Source organism: Vipera ursinii (genome assembly GCF_947247035.1).
Source record: "Vipera ursinii genome assembly, chromosome: 8".
NCBI lineage: Eukaryota > Metazoa > Chordata > Lepidosauria > Squamata > Viperidae > Vipera > Vipera ursinii.
In genome coordinates, this window is record NC_139519.1 from 5,633,341 (window position 1) to 5,649,341 (window position 16,001).

At 47.0% G+C, this 16,001-nt stretch overlaps 1 protein-coding gene across 10 annotated transcripts in view; it reads right to left on the reverse strand.

Annotated features, from left to right (window-relative positions):
- Nucleotides 1–3,386: 3,386 nt before the first annotated feature.
- Nucleotides 3,387–16,001, reverse strand: part of ANK1 (ankyrin 1) — a 126,740-nt gene continuing 114,125 nt past the window's right edge. For 8 of the 10 annotated variants that reach the window (XM_083368327.1, XM_083368328.1, XM_083368331.1 and 5 more), the window contains 4 exons: nucleotides 15,646–15,729; nucleotides 8,529–8,585; nucleotides 8,128–8,259; nucleotides 3,387–5,557 (listed from right to left, as the gene is read on the reverse strand). In XM_083368327.1, the coding sequence (XP_083224453.1) occupies nucleotides 8,161–8,259; nucleotides 8,529–8,585; nucleotides 15,646–15,729 (240 nt within the window). In that variant the 3' untranslated portion in view covers nucleotides 3,387–5,557; nucleotides 8,128–8,160. The remainder of the gene's footprint in view (nucleotides 5,558–8,127; nucleotides 8,260–8,528; nucleotides 8,586–15,645; nucleotides 15,730–16,001) is intronic. The other 2 variants (XM_083368330.1, XM_083368326.1) reach the window with 1 other exon arrangement.

Here is a 16,001-nt window from a genome sequence, read left to right on the forward strand (position 1 = left end):
TTTTATTTTAGCCAGAGGGACTGCCTTGAGGACATTTAGACTAAGCTACCTTGATCTCTTTTCCTCTTGCTCCCCGTCACCTAGAACATAGAATAACAGAGTTGGAAGGGACCTTGGAGGTCATCTAGTCCAACTCCCTGTACAAGCAAGAGAGTCTATACCATTTCAGACAAGTGGCTGTCCGGTCTCTTCTTGAAAACCTCCAGGGGTGGGGGACCCACAACTCCTGAAGGCAAGCCGTTTCACTGGTTAATTGTTCTTACTATTAGGAAGTTTCTCCTTAATTCCAGGTTGCTTCTCTCTTTGATTAGTTTCCATCCATTGCTTCTTGTCTTGCCTTCTGATGCTTTGGAGAATAGGTTGACCCCTGTCCTCTTTGCGGCAGCCTCTCAAACACTGGAATACTGCTGTCATGTCCCCCCCCCTAGTCCTTCTTTTCTCTAGACTGGCCAAACCCAATTCCTGCAATCATTCTTCGTAACTCAGTCTTTAGCCCCCTAATCATCTTTGTTGCTCTTTTCTGCACCCTCTCCAGAGTCTCAACATCTTTTTTATAATATGGTGACCAAAACTGGATGCAATATTCCAAGTGTGGCCATATTAAGACTTTGTAAAGTGGTACTAATACTTCTTGATTCCATTCCTCTATTAATGCAATCCAGGATTGTATTTGCTTTCTTGGCTGCTGCTCCACACTGTTGGTTCATCTTTAAGTAATTGTCCACTTGGACTCCAAGATCTCTCTCACAGTTACTGGCACTGAGCCACGTTTGACCTACTCTGTACCTGTACAGTTGGTTTTTCTTGCCTAAGTGTAAAAAACCTTACTTTTATCTAGCACAGTCTGGATCTGGTTTACTTTGGTTGGAGTTAAACATCTGATGAAAGTTAGTTTGGTGAGAAGTGCTCAGACTTGACCATGAGTATAGCCACTAGGCACGATACACCCTTTCTTCAAAAATAAAAACCAAGAAAACGGTTCTTGAAACCATCATATCCAGGGCCCTGCCCAGTGCAAGACTCAAATCAAAACTTCTCCAAAGGGTGGCTGTCCAATCTCTGCTTGAAGCCCTCCAGAGAAAAATTGTTCAGTAGTTCCTTAGGTCAAGTGTTCCGTTCTCAAAATTCCTCTCGCCTTTTAGGAAGTCTGTTCTGGCTTCCGGTAGAATTAGCCTTCCTGTAATTCTAAGACCATTATAGTGGCGCAAAGAATCAGGACCATAGAAAAAGTTGCCTTTCAGATTTATTGCTCAAGTCTATACACAAGAATCTAGTCAACCAACGTTCAATACTAAATTGATGCCAGATAAGGATCAACGGAATTCAAGAGGAGTTGGACGTGTACTGTTTGTGGGAACGTAATGACTCTAGGCTGGTAACATGCTTAACTCCCCACCACCAGCAGCTCTGCCTGCTGCTAAAATAAGACAGAGTCAGATGCTTCTTGAAAACTGAGTTTGTAGACCTCACCCGACTGTGTGAAAAGCAGGGTGGGTATTTGTGGTTTTAAATATCATGGAGCCCAGCCATTGACTTAGCGTATCATAAAATCCATGATGTCACAATAAGCCACAATGTACTTTTTTTGGGACACCATGTTGTGTGAACCCAGTTGTAATATCTTGTTAGCCCAAGATTAACTTAGTACGTGAACCCAGTCAAAACAGGCTAGCATCATCACTCTTGAATCATAGGGCTGGAAGGGACCTCAGAGGTCTTCTAGTCCAACCACCTGCTCAAGGCAGCAGACCATCTGGGTCAAATGGTTGTCCAGTCTATTATTTAAAAACCCCAGTGATGGAGCACCCACAATTTGGGAGTCCCGTGGATCAATTACTCTCACTGTCAGGAAACTTCTCTTTAATTATAGGCTGGATGTCTCTTTAATGATCGTCCACCCATTGCTTCTTGTCCTGCCATCTGGTGCTTTGGAGCATAAGGCAGCTCCCTCCTCTGTGAGAGCCCCTCAGTACTGCAAGACAGTGCTTGTGTCACCACCCCCCCTAGTCCAGTGGTGTTGAAACTGCCGGCCTGTGGGTCAGATGCGTCATGGCGAAACTGCGCCCACCCCATTACTGGCAATAGCAAAAAAGTCGCGACACGTCATGTGGTTTTGTGAGTTTGACACCCCTGCCCTAGTCCTTCTCTTCCCTAGGCTAGACATACCTAGATCCCTTAACCATTCATTATGCAGCAGTTTGGGGACCATTTCCAGGAACATGACACTGAGGTGATTCTGCTTGCTCCAAGCACCACTCAGGGCTCTCCAGATCCATTCAGTTACAACAGCCCTCAGCTGCTAGCCAGCAGTTAGCTGACTTTCTCGGTGTTTGTTGCCCCTTTGATACACAACTCACTCTAATTACAAACCGTACATTCATATTCTCATTATACTATTCACATGCGTCATTCACTTACAACCTCCTCATAGTTCTGACGCATCTCTTGATAACATTTGTCAGCTTTCTAGGCCCAGCCCAGACAAAATGTACGGGGCAAGTGAAGGTCCCAAGTAGCTGGAAGGTTCACAAAGTATTTCATAGTACCTCAGCAGTTGAATCCAGGGCTAGTGAGGACTTGAGTGGAACAGAAGACGCCAAATCTTCAAAGAAAAGAAGCATGTAATATAGTAGCCTGTCTGGCTGAATGTACTGTGTTTATGCAGAGTTGTGTGTGTGTTTATTTCCCCCTTTTTAGAGCAAACCTTAGTAATGTAATGTAATGTAATGTAATGTAATGTAATGTAATGTAATGTAATGTAATGTAATGTAATGTAATGTAATGTAATGTAATGATGTAATATATGTATATTTGCCTCAAAACTCTCCCCACCCCCTGCACAGAGGAATGATGGATGGATGGATGGATGGATGGATGGATGGATGGATGAAAAAGGGTGGGTGGATGGGAATAGATGGATGATGGATGGATGGGTTAGTGGATGGATGGATGGATCTAAGCAAAAAATAACCAGATAGTTTTGGGGAGACAGCGACTGGACTAAGTCTTTTTGATGTATGAAGCAGTCATGATTATCTATGTTGTGGGTTTGTTTGACCAGATCAGGGACCACTTCTGGAGGTACATCCTTGGACGGTGCTATGAGAAAATGAAGCTTCTTGGCAGTTAAAGAAAAGAAATGAAGAGACAATGCCAAACACCCAGACTTTATATATATATATATAAAAGAGGGACAGTGTCAGGGCTTTTTTCCCTCTTAAAAAAAGTATCATCCTTTGCCAACTCAAGCCAAGTTTTTGACCCTAACCTAACTTTTCCTTGCTCCCCCCTCCCAGTTAATGTGACCACCCAACAGCACCCAAGCTTGATTGAGAAACCCACCAGATGCCCAGGTGAGTCAAAGAAGCCGGAGAGACAATATTGAGTGGTGTTGATTTATTTATTAACTTGGATTCTGGTAGCTGGTGGAGAAGGAGGATGTTCTATACACTGGAGTGGGGGGGGGGGAGAGGATGGAGGGAAAACAAAAGGAGCCAAAAGGCTCAAATTTCCATAACAATAAAAAAGAAAGTAAAAGTAATTTCAAATCTTCTAAAAAGCATCTAGAGTGCAGACACTGGCAGCATTCTCTAGGCATCACCCTCCTTTACAGCTCCTACTAGCGATCAGCGGGCAAAAGCAGCGCCCTCGCAGGCAGGCGAGGAGGACGCAGTTCACAGCTCAATTTTGTATTTTCTATGCACTACTGGAGGCCAAAAGCATGGGGGCGGGGAGGCCCACCCCGGAGTCTAGGGCGATGCTGTGTCAGCAATTTGGTGGGGGTGGGGGGTGGGGAGGCCATACAGGCTTGCAAATCAAGGAGTGATGGGGGAAAGAGGACATTTGATGCTCTATTCCTTGCACGTCTGGATAGGAACAATTAGTGTCTCTGGGGAGATGCCTGGCATGGCTTTCAGCCTTTCCTCCAACTTTCACTGCCCCCCTCCCCCCCTCCAGCGCTTACGTCCTCCTCCTGCCTTGCTCTACCTGGACAAGGCCAGAATGGCAGGGACCCAGGCACCGGGAGGGTGGGGGCTGCAGCCAGTGGCACTGCAGCCTGGGGGGACCACAGGACTCGAAGAGTGTGGCTGTGACAATGCCCCATCCATGCTTCCTCTTGACCCTCACCTTGACTGCTAGGCCTTCCCCTGTGGGCTCCCCCCCCAGCCCCTTGCCTCCCTTGGGGGCCTCCGAAGGTTGAAGTAGAAGTCAAAGGAGCCGCCTCTTGCTCACGGCAGTTGTCCCAAGAGTGGAGCTTGGTGGAGAAGCGGGTGGAGAAGGGGGTTCCCCCAAGCATTAGGGGGCAGCCAATCGTGACGGCGGGGGATGGAAGAAAAAGGAGGAAGAGGCGGAGGAAGAAGAGCATCACTCCCTCCGTGCCAGGTCTGATCAAGGAAGTTGCTGGCGGGGGGGGGGAGGGGGCAGAGGGAAGGAATTCAGTTCCCCCCAGCTAGGACTGGTCCAAGAAGTATTGGCAGATGCCACGTCTGTGCTGAGTGAGGAGGCCCCTGGGGTCCTCCTGTACGGAAGTGCAGGCAAGGGAAACAAGGCTGCCCTTCTCCTGAGCAACAGATTGTGCTGGGTGGAGCCAAGCCTCGGTGCACACGGGTGGCTGCACACTTCCAGCCCGGGGCCAAATTGCGGGAAGGTGCCATGGTGCACACCCTTGGTGGCATGTCTTGGCAGAGGCTCGTGTACTAGCCCTTCTTCTTCTTCTCCTTCTCCTTCCTTTCCCACACATCTCTAAGCACCACACTGCGTGTGTGTGTGAGTGAGTGTGAGTGGGTGTGGGCACGCCTGTGTGCGTGGGTATATGGGTTCCAAGGAGACCGGGAGGAGCCGGGGAGACCCTCTGATCAGAAGACATTCTGGTTCTCCCCTCCTCTTGTTTCCTTCCCAAAGGGCTGGTTGCCTCTGGACGCTTCCAAGGACCGGAGTCGATCCGGTTCTGCCGAACACCTCGGTCGGTGTTTGCATAGTAAGTATCTGTCCATATTCTATACATGAGATCTCAGCAATTACCCAAGTCACGCTTTCCATCCGAACCTGGGAAGAGCGACTGGGCAGAGTAGCCAGAAGGGCTGAGCGAGAATCCTTCTGGGGTTCCAGATGGATGGAGGAGGGCTGAGCACAGAGGCAACCCGAAGGCTGAGCCGGGGAAGATGGGATGGCAAGTGATCTCCGTCCAGCTTACTGCTTCTTCCCCAGGAGACCAAGGCACCACATCAAGGAAGGGGCTTTGGAAAGAAGGCCCCGCCACACGCACACAAACACACAAACACAATTGCATCTCTCTCTTTTTTTTTCTCCTTCTCCTGGGGAATCGACCCGGCCCCTCTCCTCTTGAAGTCAGGAGAAAGAACTGTAGCTCATGCGTCGGCAGTCGGTCGGTCATGCGGATTAAGACGGTAAAGTTATGTCTCTTACAGAAATCATGCCATTAACCTAAAGAGTCGCAGACAGCCCAGCCTCTGGAAGCTCGTTGCTCCACTCGCCTGGCCACGTGGAGAGGAACGAGGAGAGCGGAGGTTCAGTGGATGGGTGTTGAGGTGAGGCCCTGGAGAAGGAAGGAAGGGAGAAAGAGGAGAGGTTGGTACCGACATTCACAAAAGATGCGCCGTGCGCCTCTGCTAAGGAGTCTGATCTACTGGCTTCTTCTAATGAAAAGAAGGACTAAGGGTGACATGATAGCGGTGTTCCAATATTTGAGAATCAGTCTAAGGAACAATATCCTAACAATGAGAACAATTAATCAGTGGAATGGCTTGCCTACAGAAGTTGTGGGGGCTCCTTCGCTGGAGAACTTCAAAAATACACCAGACAATCATTTGACTGGGATAATATAAGGTCTCCTGCCTGTTATTCTGTTCTGTTAGCTATTTATCTCAGTCACTCCCAGAAAACTAGTCTCTTTGGAGGGAAGGCAGAGAAAACATAGAATCAAAGGTCTGGAAGGGACCTTGGAGGTCTTTTAGTCCATCCCCTGCTCAAGGCAGGAAAACTTACCATCCCAATCAAAGGTTGCCCGGTCTATTTTTGAAAACCTCCGGTGATTAAGCGTCCACAACTCCAGGAGGCAAGCTATTCCACTGTGTGGAATTTTTTTTCTCTAGTTCTGGGTTGGGTCTCTGACAGGTTTCTCCCCACTGTTTCTTGTCCTGCCTTCAGGTGCTTTGGAGAATAGGTCGACCCCCTCTTCTCTGTGGCGACCCCTCAAGTGCTGGAAGACTGCTAGTCCTGCCCCCCTCGTCTCATCTCTTTCGTCGGCCAAACATACCTGGTTCCCTTAACTTCATCATACAATTTAGCTTCCAGACCCCCTGATCATCTTAACATCCAACCTCCTTCATCCAGATACAAATCCCAGGATACTTGGGGGACAGGCACCCCATCAAACTAGAGCTGAGACTGGGTGCGTTTCCCAGCTCACTGCTTTGCTACCATCCCTCTAGAGGAGATGTGGGGCCACCAGGTTGGAATCGAAGGCAAACGTCAAGGCTCCAACTTGGATAACACGCTTGAGCAATGGTGCAAAAAGGAAGCCACGCCTTCCACAGGTTTTTGCATCCTCGGGATGAGTGGGGGAGGGGTTCCTGTTTGGGACACCTCGAGGAATTCAAATTCCTTTTTTTCAGAGAGCCTTTTCATGACCTAAGACTGTCTTATAACCTTGCGAATAAGAAAAAAAAAAGTCCTACTATATCATCTTCTGGAGATGTCATAATATCCCCTTCCCCAGGCCCCCCCAAGGCAAGAAGGCACAGTGGCAGCAAGCAGGATGCAGACAAACACACCAGGACCAAAAGGTTTGCCGATGCTTACAGCGCCATTGAAGGCTGCATTCAAAGCAGGAGCCCATTTTCTGGGCTTTTACAGTGCATTAAGCCACTCAGTGTTAACTTGAGATAAGATGGGCAGCTTATAAATTTTAAAAATTAATTAAATTAAAAATTAAATTAAAAATTAATTAAAAATTAAATTAAAAATTAAATTAAAAATTAAATTAAAAATTAAATTAAATTAAAAATTAAATTAAATTAAATTAAATTAAATTATTAAATCAAATCAAATTAAATTAAATTAATAATTAATCATTGCCACCACCCTTACAGTCTGGATTGGCCCTACACGCCAGCCCCATCAAAAGTCTGAAGCCAAAGCGATGCCAACAGACGCTTTTGCATGCTGTACAAATGCATCGACTTGGTTTTAATCGGCTCGGTGACCCGAGGCTAGCAATGGAAAAAGGAAGCTACCTCAGCTGGTCCCCGTGGTTACTGAGGTCCATGCGTTACCCAGCTAAAGGAGGAGTTTCTGGCCAGCCCTTCTGTTTAGGACAAGCCCCAATTTAGGGTCCAGCCTTTGGGAAAAAGCAATGAGGGTAGCCAATGCAAGACAGATGCATGCCAAGCCCACCCCCCCAAAAGGCCCTGGGGAGTCCCAACCACATCTGGGACGCTCACCTACTCCTTTTAAATGGCTCTTCAGAAACGGAGAGAAACTCCCAAACCCTTTCAGATTGTAGCGAGAGAAAAAACACTCAAAGAATGCCCCTTCTTTTGCACAGCCAAGACAGGATGCCAGTCTCAGCTGTGGCACAGAGATGCTGGAAGCAGGCTAGTTTTGGGGGAGGGGGCGGAATCCTTTCTAGATCTGTTTGACAGTGCAGCTTTGCACGCAACACTCAAATGATTGGTCGAAGCTGGCAAAGGGATAGAAAAGCAGGATTAAGCCCAGCTGCCTTTCATGCCTAAGACGGGACTGGAACTCCCAAGTCTCCCAGTTTCCAGGCTGGTGCCTTAACTAACTAGACCAGGGGTCGGCAACCTCGGCTCTTTTATGACTCGTGGACTTCAACTCCCAGAATTCCTGAGCCAGCTATGCTGGCTCAGGAATTCTGGGAGTTGAAGTCCACGAGTCATAAAAGAGCCGAGGTTGCCGACCCCTGAACTAGACCCAAACTTCAGACCACTTGGATTCAATTAGGTTTTTTTTTCTTTATTACGCTCTCCCTCCATGGCCCTGGGAGCTAGTGGGGCCCCTGGCCCCTTCCCCTCCATTGTGCGCCCCTAAGTTAAAGACTGCCCTCCCCTCCCTGCCAGTATTAAGAGCAAAGGGGCAATTTACCTCCAAAGAGGCCACTGGAGGGGGAGGGGGGTGTCACTGTTTCCCCCTTTTCAGGCTGGCTCGTTTCACTATCTGAGCCCCCATCCTGCCCCCAAGCAGTTCCGATCTCGGGAGACTCCCTTGATCCTCGTCCTGGGGCAGACCAGCGAGAGAGAGAGAGTGCGCCAAGCAGGAGCCCGGGTTGGGCAGGCGACAGAAGAGGAGAGAGACAGGCAGAGACACAGAAGGAGAAGGGCGTCAGAGGGCGACGGGGAGAATCCGGAATCCGAGACAGGGAACGAGGCTGCTAGAGCATCGCAAGCAGGTTTCACACTGCTCATCCCCTCCAGCCATCAAGGGGTATATTAGAAAAACCAGCCTCCCCACCACCACAGGCTGGGAGGGGCACTCGTGATAATCACCTCTTCGTGCACCCGCCCGTCTTCGGTGTCCAGTCGCCGGACCACTTTCCGAATAATCTGTAATCAGAAAGGCAGATATCAAGAGGGAGGGGGCGCGTGGGGTGCAGCAGGGAACCAGGATTTGTCAACCTCGGGGACTTTAAGACGTGTGGATTTCCAGGGCTTTTTTTTCTCATAGAACGCTCAGAACGGAGTTCCGGCACCTTTTTTTGGATGGAACCTTCCCAGGCAAGGTGGGTTGTAAGACATGTGTGAGTTCCGGCACCTTTTTCTTTTACAAAAAAAAGCACTGTGGATTTCAATTCCCAGAATTCTCCAGCTGGGGATGCTAGACTCATGGAATCCCAGGGGTGGAAGGGACCTTTGAGGCCTTCTACTCCAGTCCCTTGCCCAAGGCAAAAGCCTTATTACCATCCCAGCCAAACGGTTGTCCAAGCTTTTCTTAAAAACCTCCAGTGATGGAGCACCCAGAATGGCTTCTGGAGGGAAGCCATTCCACTGATGAATTGTTCTCAGTGTCAGGAAATTGCTCCTTATTTGTACGCTTGACCTCTCTCGGATGAGTTGCCACCCATTGCTTCTTGCCCTGCCCTCAGGTGCTTTGGAGAATAGGTTGAACCCGTCTTCCTTGTGACAACTCCTTAGATATTGGAACAATGCTGTCATGTCACCCCCTCCCTTAGATTAGACCAGGGGTCCTCAAACGTGGCCACTTTGAGACCTGTGGACTTCAATTCCCAGAATTCCCCAGCCAGCTGGCTGGGGAATTCTGGGAGTTGAAATCCACAAGTCTTAAAAGCGACCACGTTTGAGGACTCCTGGATTAGACATGCCTAGCTCCCTCAACCGTTCATCATACGCTTTAGCCTCCAGACCAGGGGTCTTCAAACCTGGCCCTTTTATGACTTGTGGACTTCAACTCCCAGAATTCCTCAGCCAGGCCAAGTTTGAAGACCCCTGCTCCAGAGCCATACAATGTCTGTTGCTCTTCTCTGCACTGTTTCTAGGGTCTCAACATCCTTTTCACATCTTGGTGACCAAAACTGGACTCATCTGACACTCTCGCCAGAAACCTCAGCCTACATCATATGCTAAGAATCCTTCTCCAATTTTTAAAGACAAGGCGGAGAATTATCTCCGGGCCAGGAAGGGCCTGCGAGGTTTTTGTTTTCCTTTTTTCAAAAATTTCAAAGAACAAAATGGATCCAAGCTGAGACTTGGAAATGAGTCCTTCCCCACCCACCCAGGGGAAAATTTCTTTAAAGTTTTAAAAGCTTTTTAGGAAGTTGGATCGGAGTTTTAAGGTTCTCCTAAGGCTTAAAATGTTAAAAGAGTTGTAAAAACTATAGTATCTGAAATTGCCCTTCTAATGCTTGGAGATTTGACTCCAAACTCAGTAGTCAAGTTGGGGAGACCAGGAACTATTACCCCCCCACACACACACACACACACAAAACCCTACTCATCCTGACTTGTTTGAGAAAGCAGGAAAGTGGGAAAACCGGCCATAACTCGCTTTTCTCACTGCCGCTGTAATTTTGAATGGTCACTACAAGAACGGTTGTTGTTGTTGTTGTTATTTAATATGTGAATGCAGCAAAATCGCGCAAACTGATTACAAAACTAGACGTGACCGAGTTGCTAAACTAATCCACTGGGAACTGTGTAAAAAATACGACTTGCCTGTGTCCGAAAAGTCGTGGGAACACAGGGTGGAAAAAGTTGTTCAGAATGAGAGGGTGAAGATCTTGTGGGACTTTCGAATACAGACAGATCGCCATTTGGAACACAACACGCCAGATATTGCAGTCGTAGAGAACCGAAGTGTACAGCTGATTGATATTGCTGTACTAGGAGATGCCAGAGTCAAAGAAAAATAACTGGAAAAAATTATGAAATATCGCGACCTGGCCATCGAAACTGCGCGATTATGGATGAAACGCGTAACAATGATATATATTGTCATTTGGGCACTGGGAACTATGTCCCAAAACTTTGCAAAACACATCAGGAAATTGCAGCTTCCTGCAATAACTCCAGCAAAGCTACAAAAAACTGCGCTACTCGGAACATCTTACATTTTAAGGAGGTACCTGGTTGATACCTAGGATGCTGGCAGCAACCCGTGTCGACCATCAGCGCCAGTCAATTTGAGTGTTCAGTTGACTGAGTTTCATGTTTTATGAATAAAAGTTTAATAATAATAATAATAATAATAATAATAATAATAATAATAATAATAATAATAATAATAATAATACCTGGTTGATACGTAGGATGCTGGCAGCAACCTGTGTCGACCATTAGCGCCAGTCAATTTGAGTATTCAGTTGACTGAGTTTCACGTTTTATGGATAAGTTTTTAATAATAATAATAATAATAATAATAATAATAATAATAATAATAATAATAATAATAATAATAATAAAGTTGGAAGGTACCTTGGAGGTCATCTAGTCCAACCCCCTGCTCAGGCAGGAATAGGGTTTATAGGAAACCCTATAAGTTGAGGGCTACCCGTATGAAGGATCTGAGGGGATAAGAGCACTTTCTCCAACCTGGTTTTCCATCCAAATGGATCGCAATGCCCAAAAGCCCTGAGCAGAAGGACACCATATCGACTAAAATAATACCTGAACTCTGCTTTGATGTGGAAAGTCCCTTGCGATGAGGAGGCTTTTTTGTGGGAAGGGAGAGAATACAATTCTTTTAAAGGAACTGATGTTAAACTAATATATAGGCAGTCCTCGACTTACAACAGTTTCATTTAGTAACCGTTCAAAGTCACAACGGCACTAGAAAAAGTGACTCGTGGCCATTTTTCCACACTTAACGACCGCTGCAACATTCCCCCAGGGTCACGTGATTTACATTCAGACGCTTGGAAAACTGACTCACATTTATGACGATCGCAGTCTCCCAGGGTCACGGGATCCCCTTCTGCGACCTTCTGACAAGCAAAGTCAAAGGGGGGACCAGGTTCATTGGATAATTCTGTGACTAGCTTAACAACTGCAGTGCTTCACTTTACAACAGTGGCAAGAAAGGCCGTAAAATGGGACAAAACTCACTGAACAAATTTTACACCACAAAAATTTTGGGCTCAATTTGAAATGAACTGACTTTAGGACCCAGAGGAAAATTCCAGCCCTTGCCGCAGCACCTGCGAATTCCCACCTGTCAAATCTGGGTGCAAAAGGCCAGCTGGGTGGATCCACAAGCTGAATTAGGATAAAGGCTGTTGGGCATCCAACAGGACTGGAAGAGGAGAGAAAGGGGGCTGATCTGGGATCTCTGAAGAGCAGGAATAGATTCACAAATATCAAGTGCCAGCCTCAGAATTTCTCTCTTCCCCGTTTGCACTCACTTAACCTTCCTTTATTTACGTCCTTTCCAAGCACTTTTTATTTTTTTGCACAAACTTGATGTTCTGACAGCTGGTCCAAAAGAAGCGTGAGGGTTGTCTGAATCGCCTGGCTTGTCATTTCAGCTCTCAGCTTATCTCCCAGGCACATCCTCGACTTAACGACAGCTCGTTTAGTGACGAGTTACAATGGCACTGAAAAAAGTGAGTGATGACCGTTTTTCACACTTACAACTCTTGCAGCATCCCCATGATGGTCAACATTCGGACGCTTGGCAACTGACCCATATTTATGACGGTCGCAGCGTCCCGGGGTCACGTGATCCCCTTTTGCGACCTTCTGATAAGCAAAGTCAATGGGGAGGCCAGATTCACTCAACAGCTGTGTTACTAACTTAACAACTGTCATAAAATGGGATAAAGCCCACTTAACCATTGTCTCACTTAGCAACAGAAATTTTGGGCTCGAGTGCGGTCGTAAGTCAAGGGCTACCTGTATCTGTACCAATTTCTAAATGTCTCCAGTGAGTGAGCCAAACTACATTGTATGCAGCAAATGAAGGCAACCCTCGGCGTGCATCCAGCCACATGCAGAAGACAAAGAAGAACATGAAGAGCCCTGGTGGCGCCGTGGTTAGAATGCAGTATTGCAGGCAAACTCTGCCCACTGCCAACAGTTCGATCCTGATCATCTCAAGGTTGACTCAGCCTTCCATCCTTACGAGATTGGTAAAACGAGGACCCAGGTTGTTGGGGCCAATAGGCTGACTCTGAGGGCTGTAAAGCACTAAGAAGCGGTATATAAGTCTAAGGCCTGTTGTTTATGCTGGTTTCTTCACCTGGCTGATCGCAGGAAAGCCACAAACTTACATGATCTTGATGAACTGAATTAGGGCATAATGGGTCACCTTGCAGGGAGGTGAGAGCCAATCAAATGTAACGAAATAAAATGGGTAGAGATGCTGCGTGGAAGATTTTTGAGAACGAAGGCCGAAAGATTATCACGAGAGGCCCTCAAGAACAGGCTCGGCCAACTCCTGTTATCTCTCTCCAGCCTAACCAGCAGTGAGGGGTGCTGGAAGCTGTAATGCAACAGCCTCCGAAGGACCACACACACTGCCCCACCGCCTCTTTTCAGCAAATTAATGGCTCCATTATGGTGGAAACCCAGAAAATGCAACAGGTTAAATGTTTTGTATGAGCCCAGGCTGATTAGAAAATATGCAGGAATTGATAAAAAGCCAAAAAAAGGTAAAAGGCAAAGGTTTTCCCCTGTCCACTCATGTCCACCGTTAAGGGGCGGTGCTGAAGGCAGCCAGCATTGTCGGGAGGACGTTTCCATAGACATGTGGCCAGCATGACTATAGGCCGAAGTGTACCGAACAATGTTGCCTTCCCACCGAAGTGGTATCTATTTATCGACTCGCATTTGCATGCTTTTGAGCTGCTAGGTGGGCATGAGCTGGGGCAGGAACGCGAGCTCACCCCATTGGGCGGCACCTGGGTCTCAAACCCAGCCTATCAGCTTTCCAGATGACAAGCTCAGTGTTTTAACCGCTGAGCCATTGCACGCGCGCACACACACACACACACACACGCACACACACAAATCAAATACGTTTTGTATGGCAACATTCTCATTGCAGCAACCTGTTTTTTCCCCCCAGATATGTTAGACCAGGGGTGTCAAACTGCCAGCCCAGGGGCCAGACATGTCATGAGGAAGCTGCGCCCACCCCATTGTCGGCAATGGCAAAACAGTCCCGATACATTGCGCGACATCACATGACGTCGTGAGTTTGACATGTCTGTGTTAGACTATAACTTTCACCTCCCCCAGCCAGGAGTAGTCCCAACATATCTGAATATCTAGAAAAGTTCTGAATGGCCAGGAAATAGACTAGAGGGAATGTTTTCCCCAATGATCTAAGGCAGAAGTCGGCAGCCTATTATGTACAGTTCTGCAAAAAATAAGGAAAACGAGAAAAAAGTTGCAAGGAGCACTGCTTAGGGGAAAGGGCTAAAGCATTTTTTAAGCCCAGAACATCCAGATAACCTAACATCAAATACTTTGGCCGCCTAATGAGAAGGAAGGACTCACTGGAGAAGAGCCTAATGCTGGGAAAGGTTGAGGGCAATAGAAGAAGGGGACGACAGAGAAGGAGGTGGCTGGATGGAGTCACTGAAGCAGGAGGCGTGAGTTTAAAGGAAGGCCTGGAGGAACGTTGTCCATAGGGTCGCGATGGGTCGGACATGACTTCGCAGCTAACAACAACAACAACAATCCAGATAACATTCAGAAGCACTTCAGACAGACACCGCCCTGATTCCTTAGACTAGAGCACGGGTAGGCAACCTCGGCTCTTTTATGACTCATGGACTTCAACTCCCAGAATTCCTGAGCTGACTCAGGAATTCTGGGAGTTGAAGTCCATGAGTCATAAAAGAGCCGAGGTTGCCTACCCCCGGACTAGAGTATAAGAAGGGGAAGGAAGCCCAACTCAATCAAAGTTGCAAGATGTTGTTGTCACAACAACCAACCTCAATACAAGTTTTAGCCCTCCTGTGCAGTTGATTTTCTTCTCTGGTCTACCTCGTGGAGCTGACAAAGCGAAAGGAACTGCAATTTTTTTAAAAAAAAAATAGCTCCCTACAGATCTAATAGGAGAAAAGCAAAAAAAAAAATACACAATTTTTGTTTGACTTATAAAACATTGCCTAGGCAAAAGTTTAAATACAAAAAAATTGCTTGACATTTTTACCCAAGGAGGATTTTTTAAAAAAACACCTACACTGCCAAATCTCCCCATTTTAGTCACACATTTCGGGAGTGTGATCTGGGACCTCCAGGTCTTCTGGGGAGGGGGACGGGGGAGGGAAGGGGGGAGGAGCATGGTACCAAAGAGGAAAATAGAATGTGGGACTGCAATATGTTTAATTGCCATTAGTGTCCTCTGCCCGAGCATTGGGAGATAGCACTAGAGACATTCCCACCACCCCCAAGATATGGGAATCAAGGGGGGTTAAAGGACACAAAGACATTTTTTATCTTGCGTCATTACATCATAAAAGCACCAGAAAAGCAGAGCCTGTCATGTAACAACACCCCTTTGTCATGTTGACAAAAGGGTTAGACCTTACGGACCCCTCTAGTTATAGCCCATTTTAAGGTGCCTGTAAAGGGATGCTGAGACTCTGGAAAGAGTGCAGAAAAGAGTAACAAAAAGGATTAGAGGGCTGGAGGCTAAAATAGATGAAGAACAGTTGCAAGAATTGGGTTTGCTTAATCTAGTGAACATTGTCCATAGGGTCGCGATGGGTCGGACACGACTTCGCAACTAACAACAACAATCTAGTGAAAAGAAGGACCAGGGAGGGACATGACCAGCAGTTTTTTTTTAATACTTGAGGGGCTGCCAGAAAGAAAAGCGTGGGTCAACCTATTTTCCACCTTGAGGGCAGGACAAGAAGCAACGAATGGAAACTAATCAAGGAGAGTTTGAACTCCAGTTTCTCCTAGAACTACGGAGAAATTTCCTGACAGGCGGAACAATCAATCAGTGAAACGACTTGCCTTCAGAAGTTGTGGGTGCTCCATCCCTGGAGGTTGTTAAGAAGAGATTGGACAGCCACTCCTTTGGAATGGTCTAAGGTCTCCTGCTTGAATAGGGGGTTGGACTAGAAGACCTCCAAGGTCCCAGCCAACGCTGTTATTGTATTATATTCTGTTATCCCCTGTGCGACAGCCTCACCTTCTTGGTGATAATGTTGCCTTGCTCATCGGTGAATTGCTCTTCGGTCACTTGTTCTCCAGGGATATCCAATATTTCATTACCCTGAAAAAAAAAAACAAGAAAAGCAGACGTCTGCATGGGATCAAGATATCATTTTTCCTGCCCTCTTCTCTGTACACAGCTGGGCCCTCCCAGTTATCTTTGCTTGCTTGTTTCATTTGTCTCAGAAACGTCACAATTAAAACAAGGCATACTGCACAGCGTAAAATTTAAAACAGAAAATGCAGAATTGCAATATCTACGAGCGGAAGAAATCTGGCCCAGAAACCATCAATATTAATTGCAACCCCACTCCTACGTCCGAAAGTCTGGTA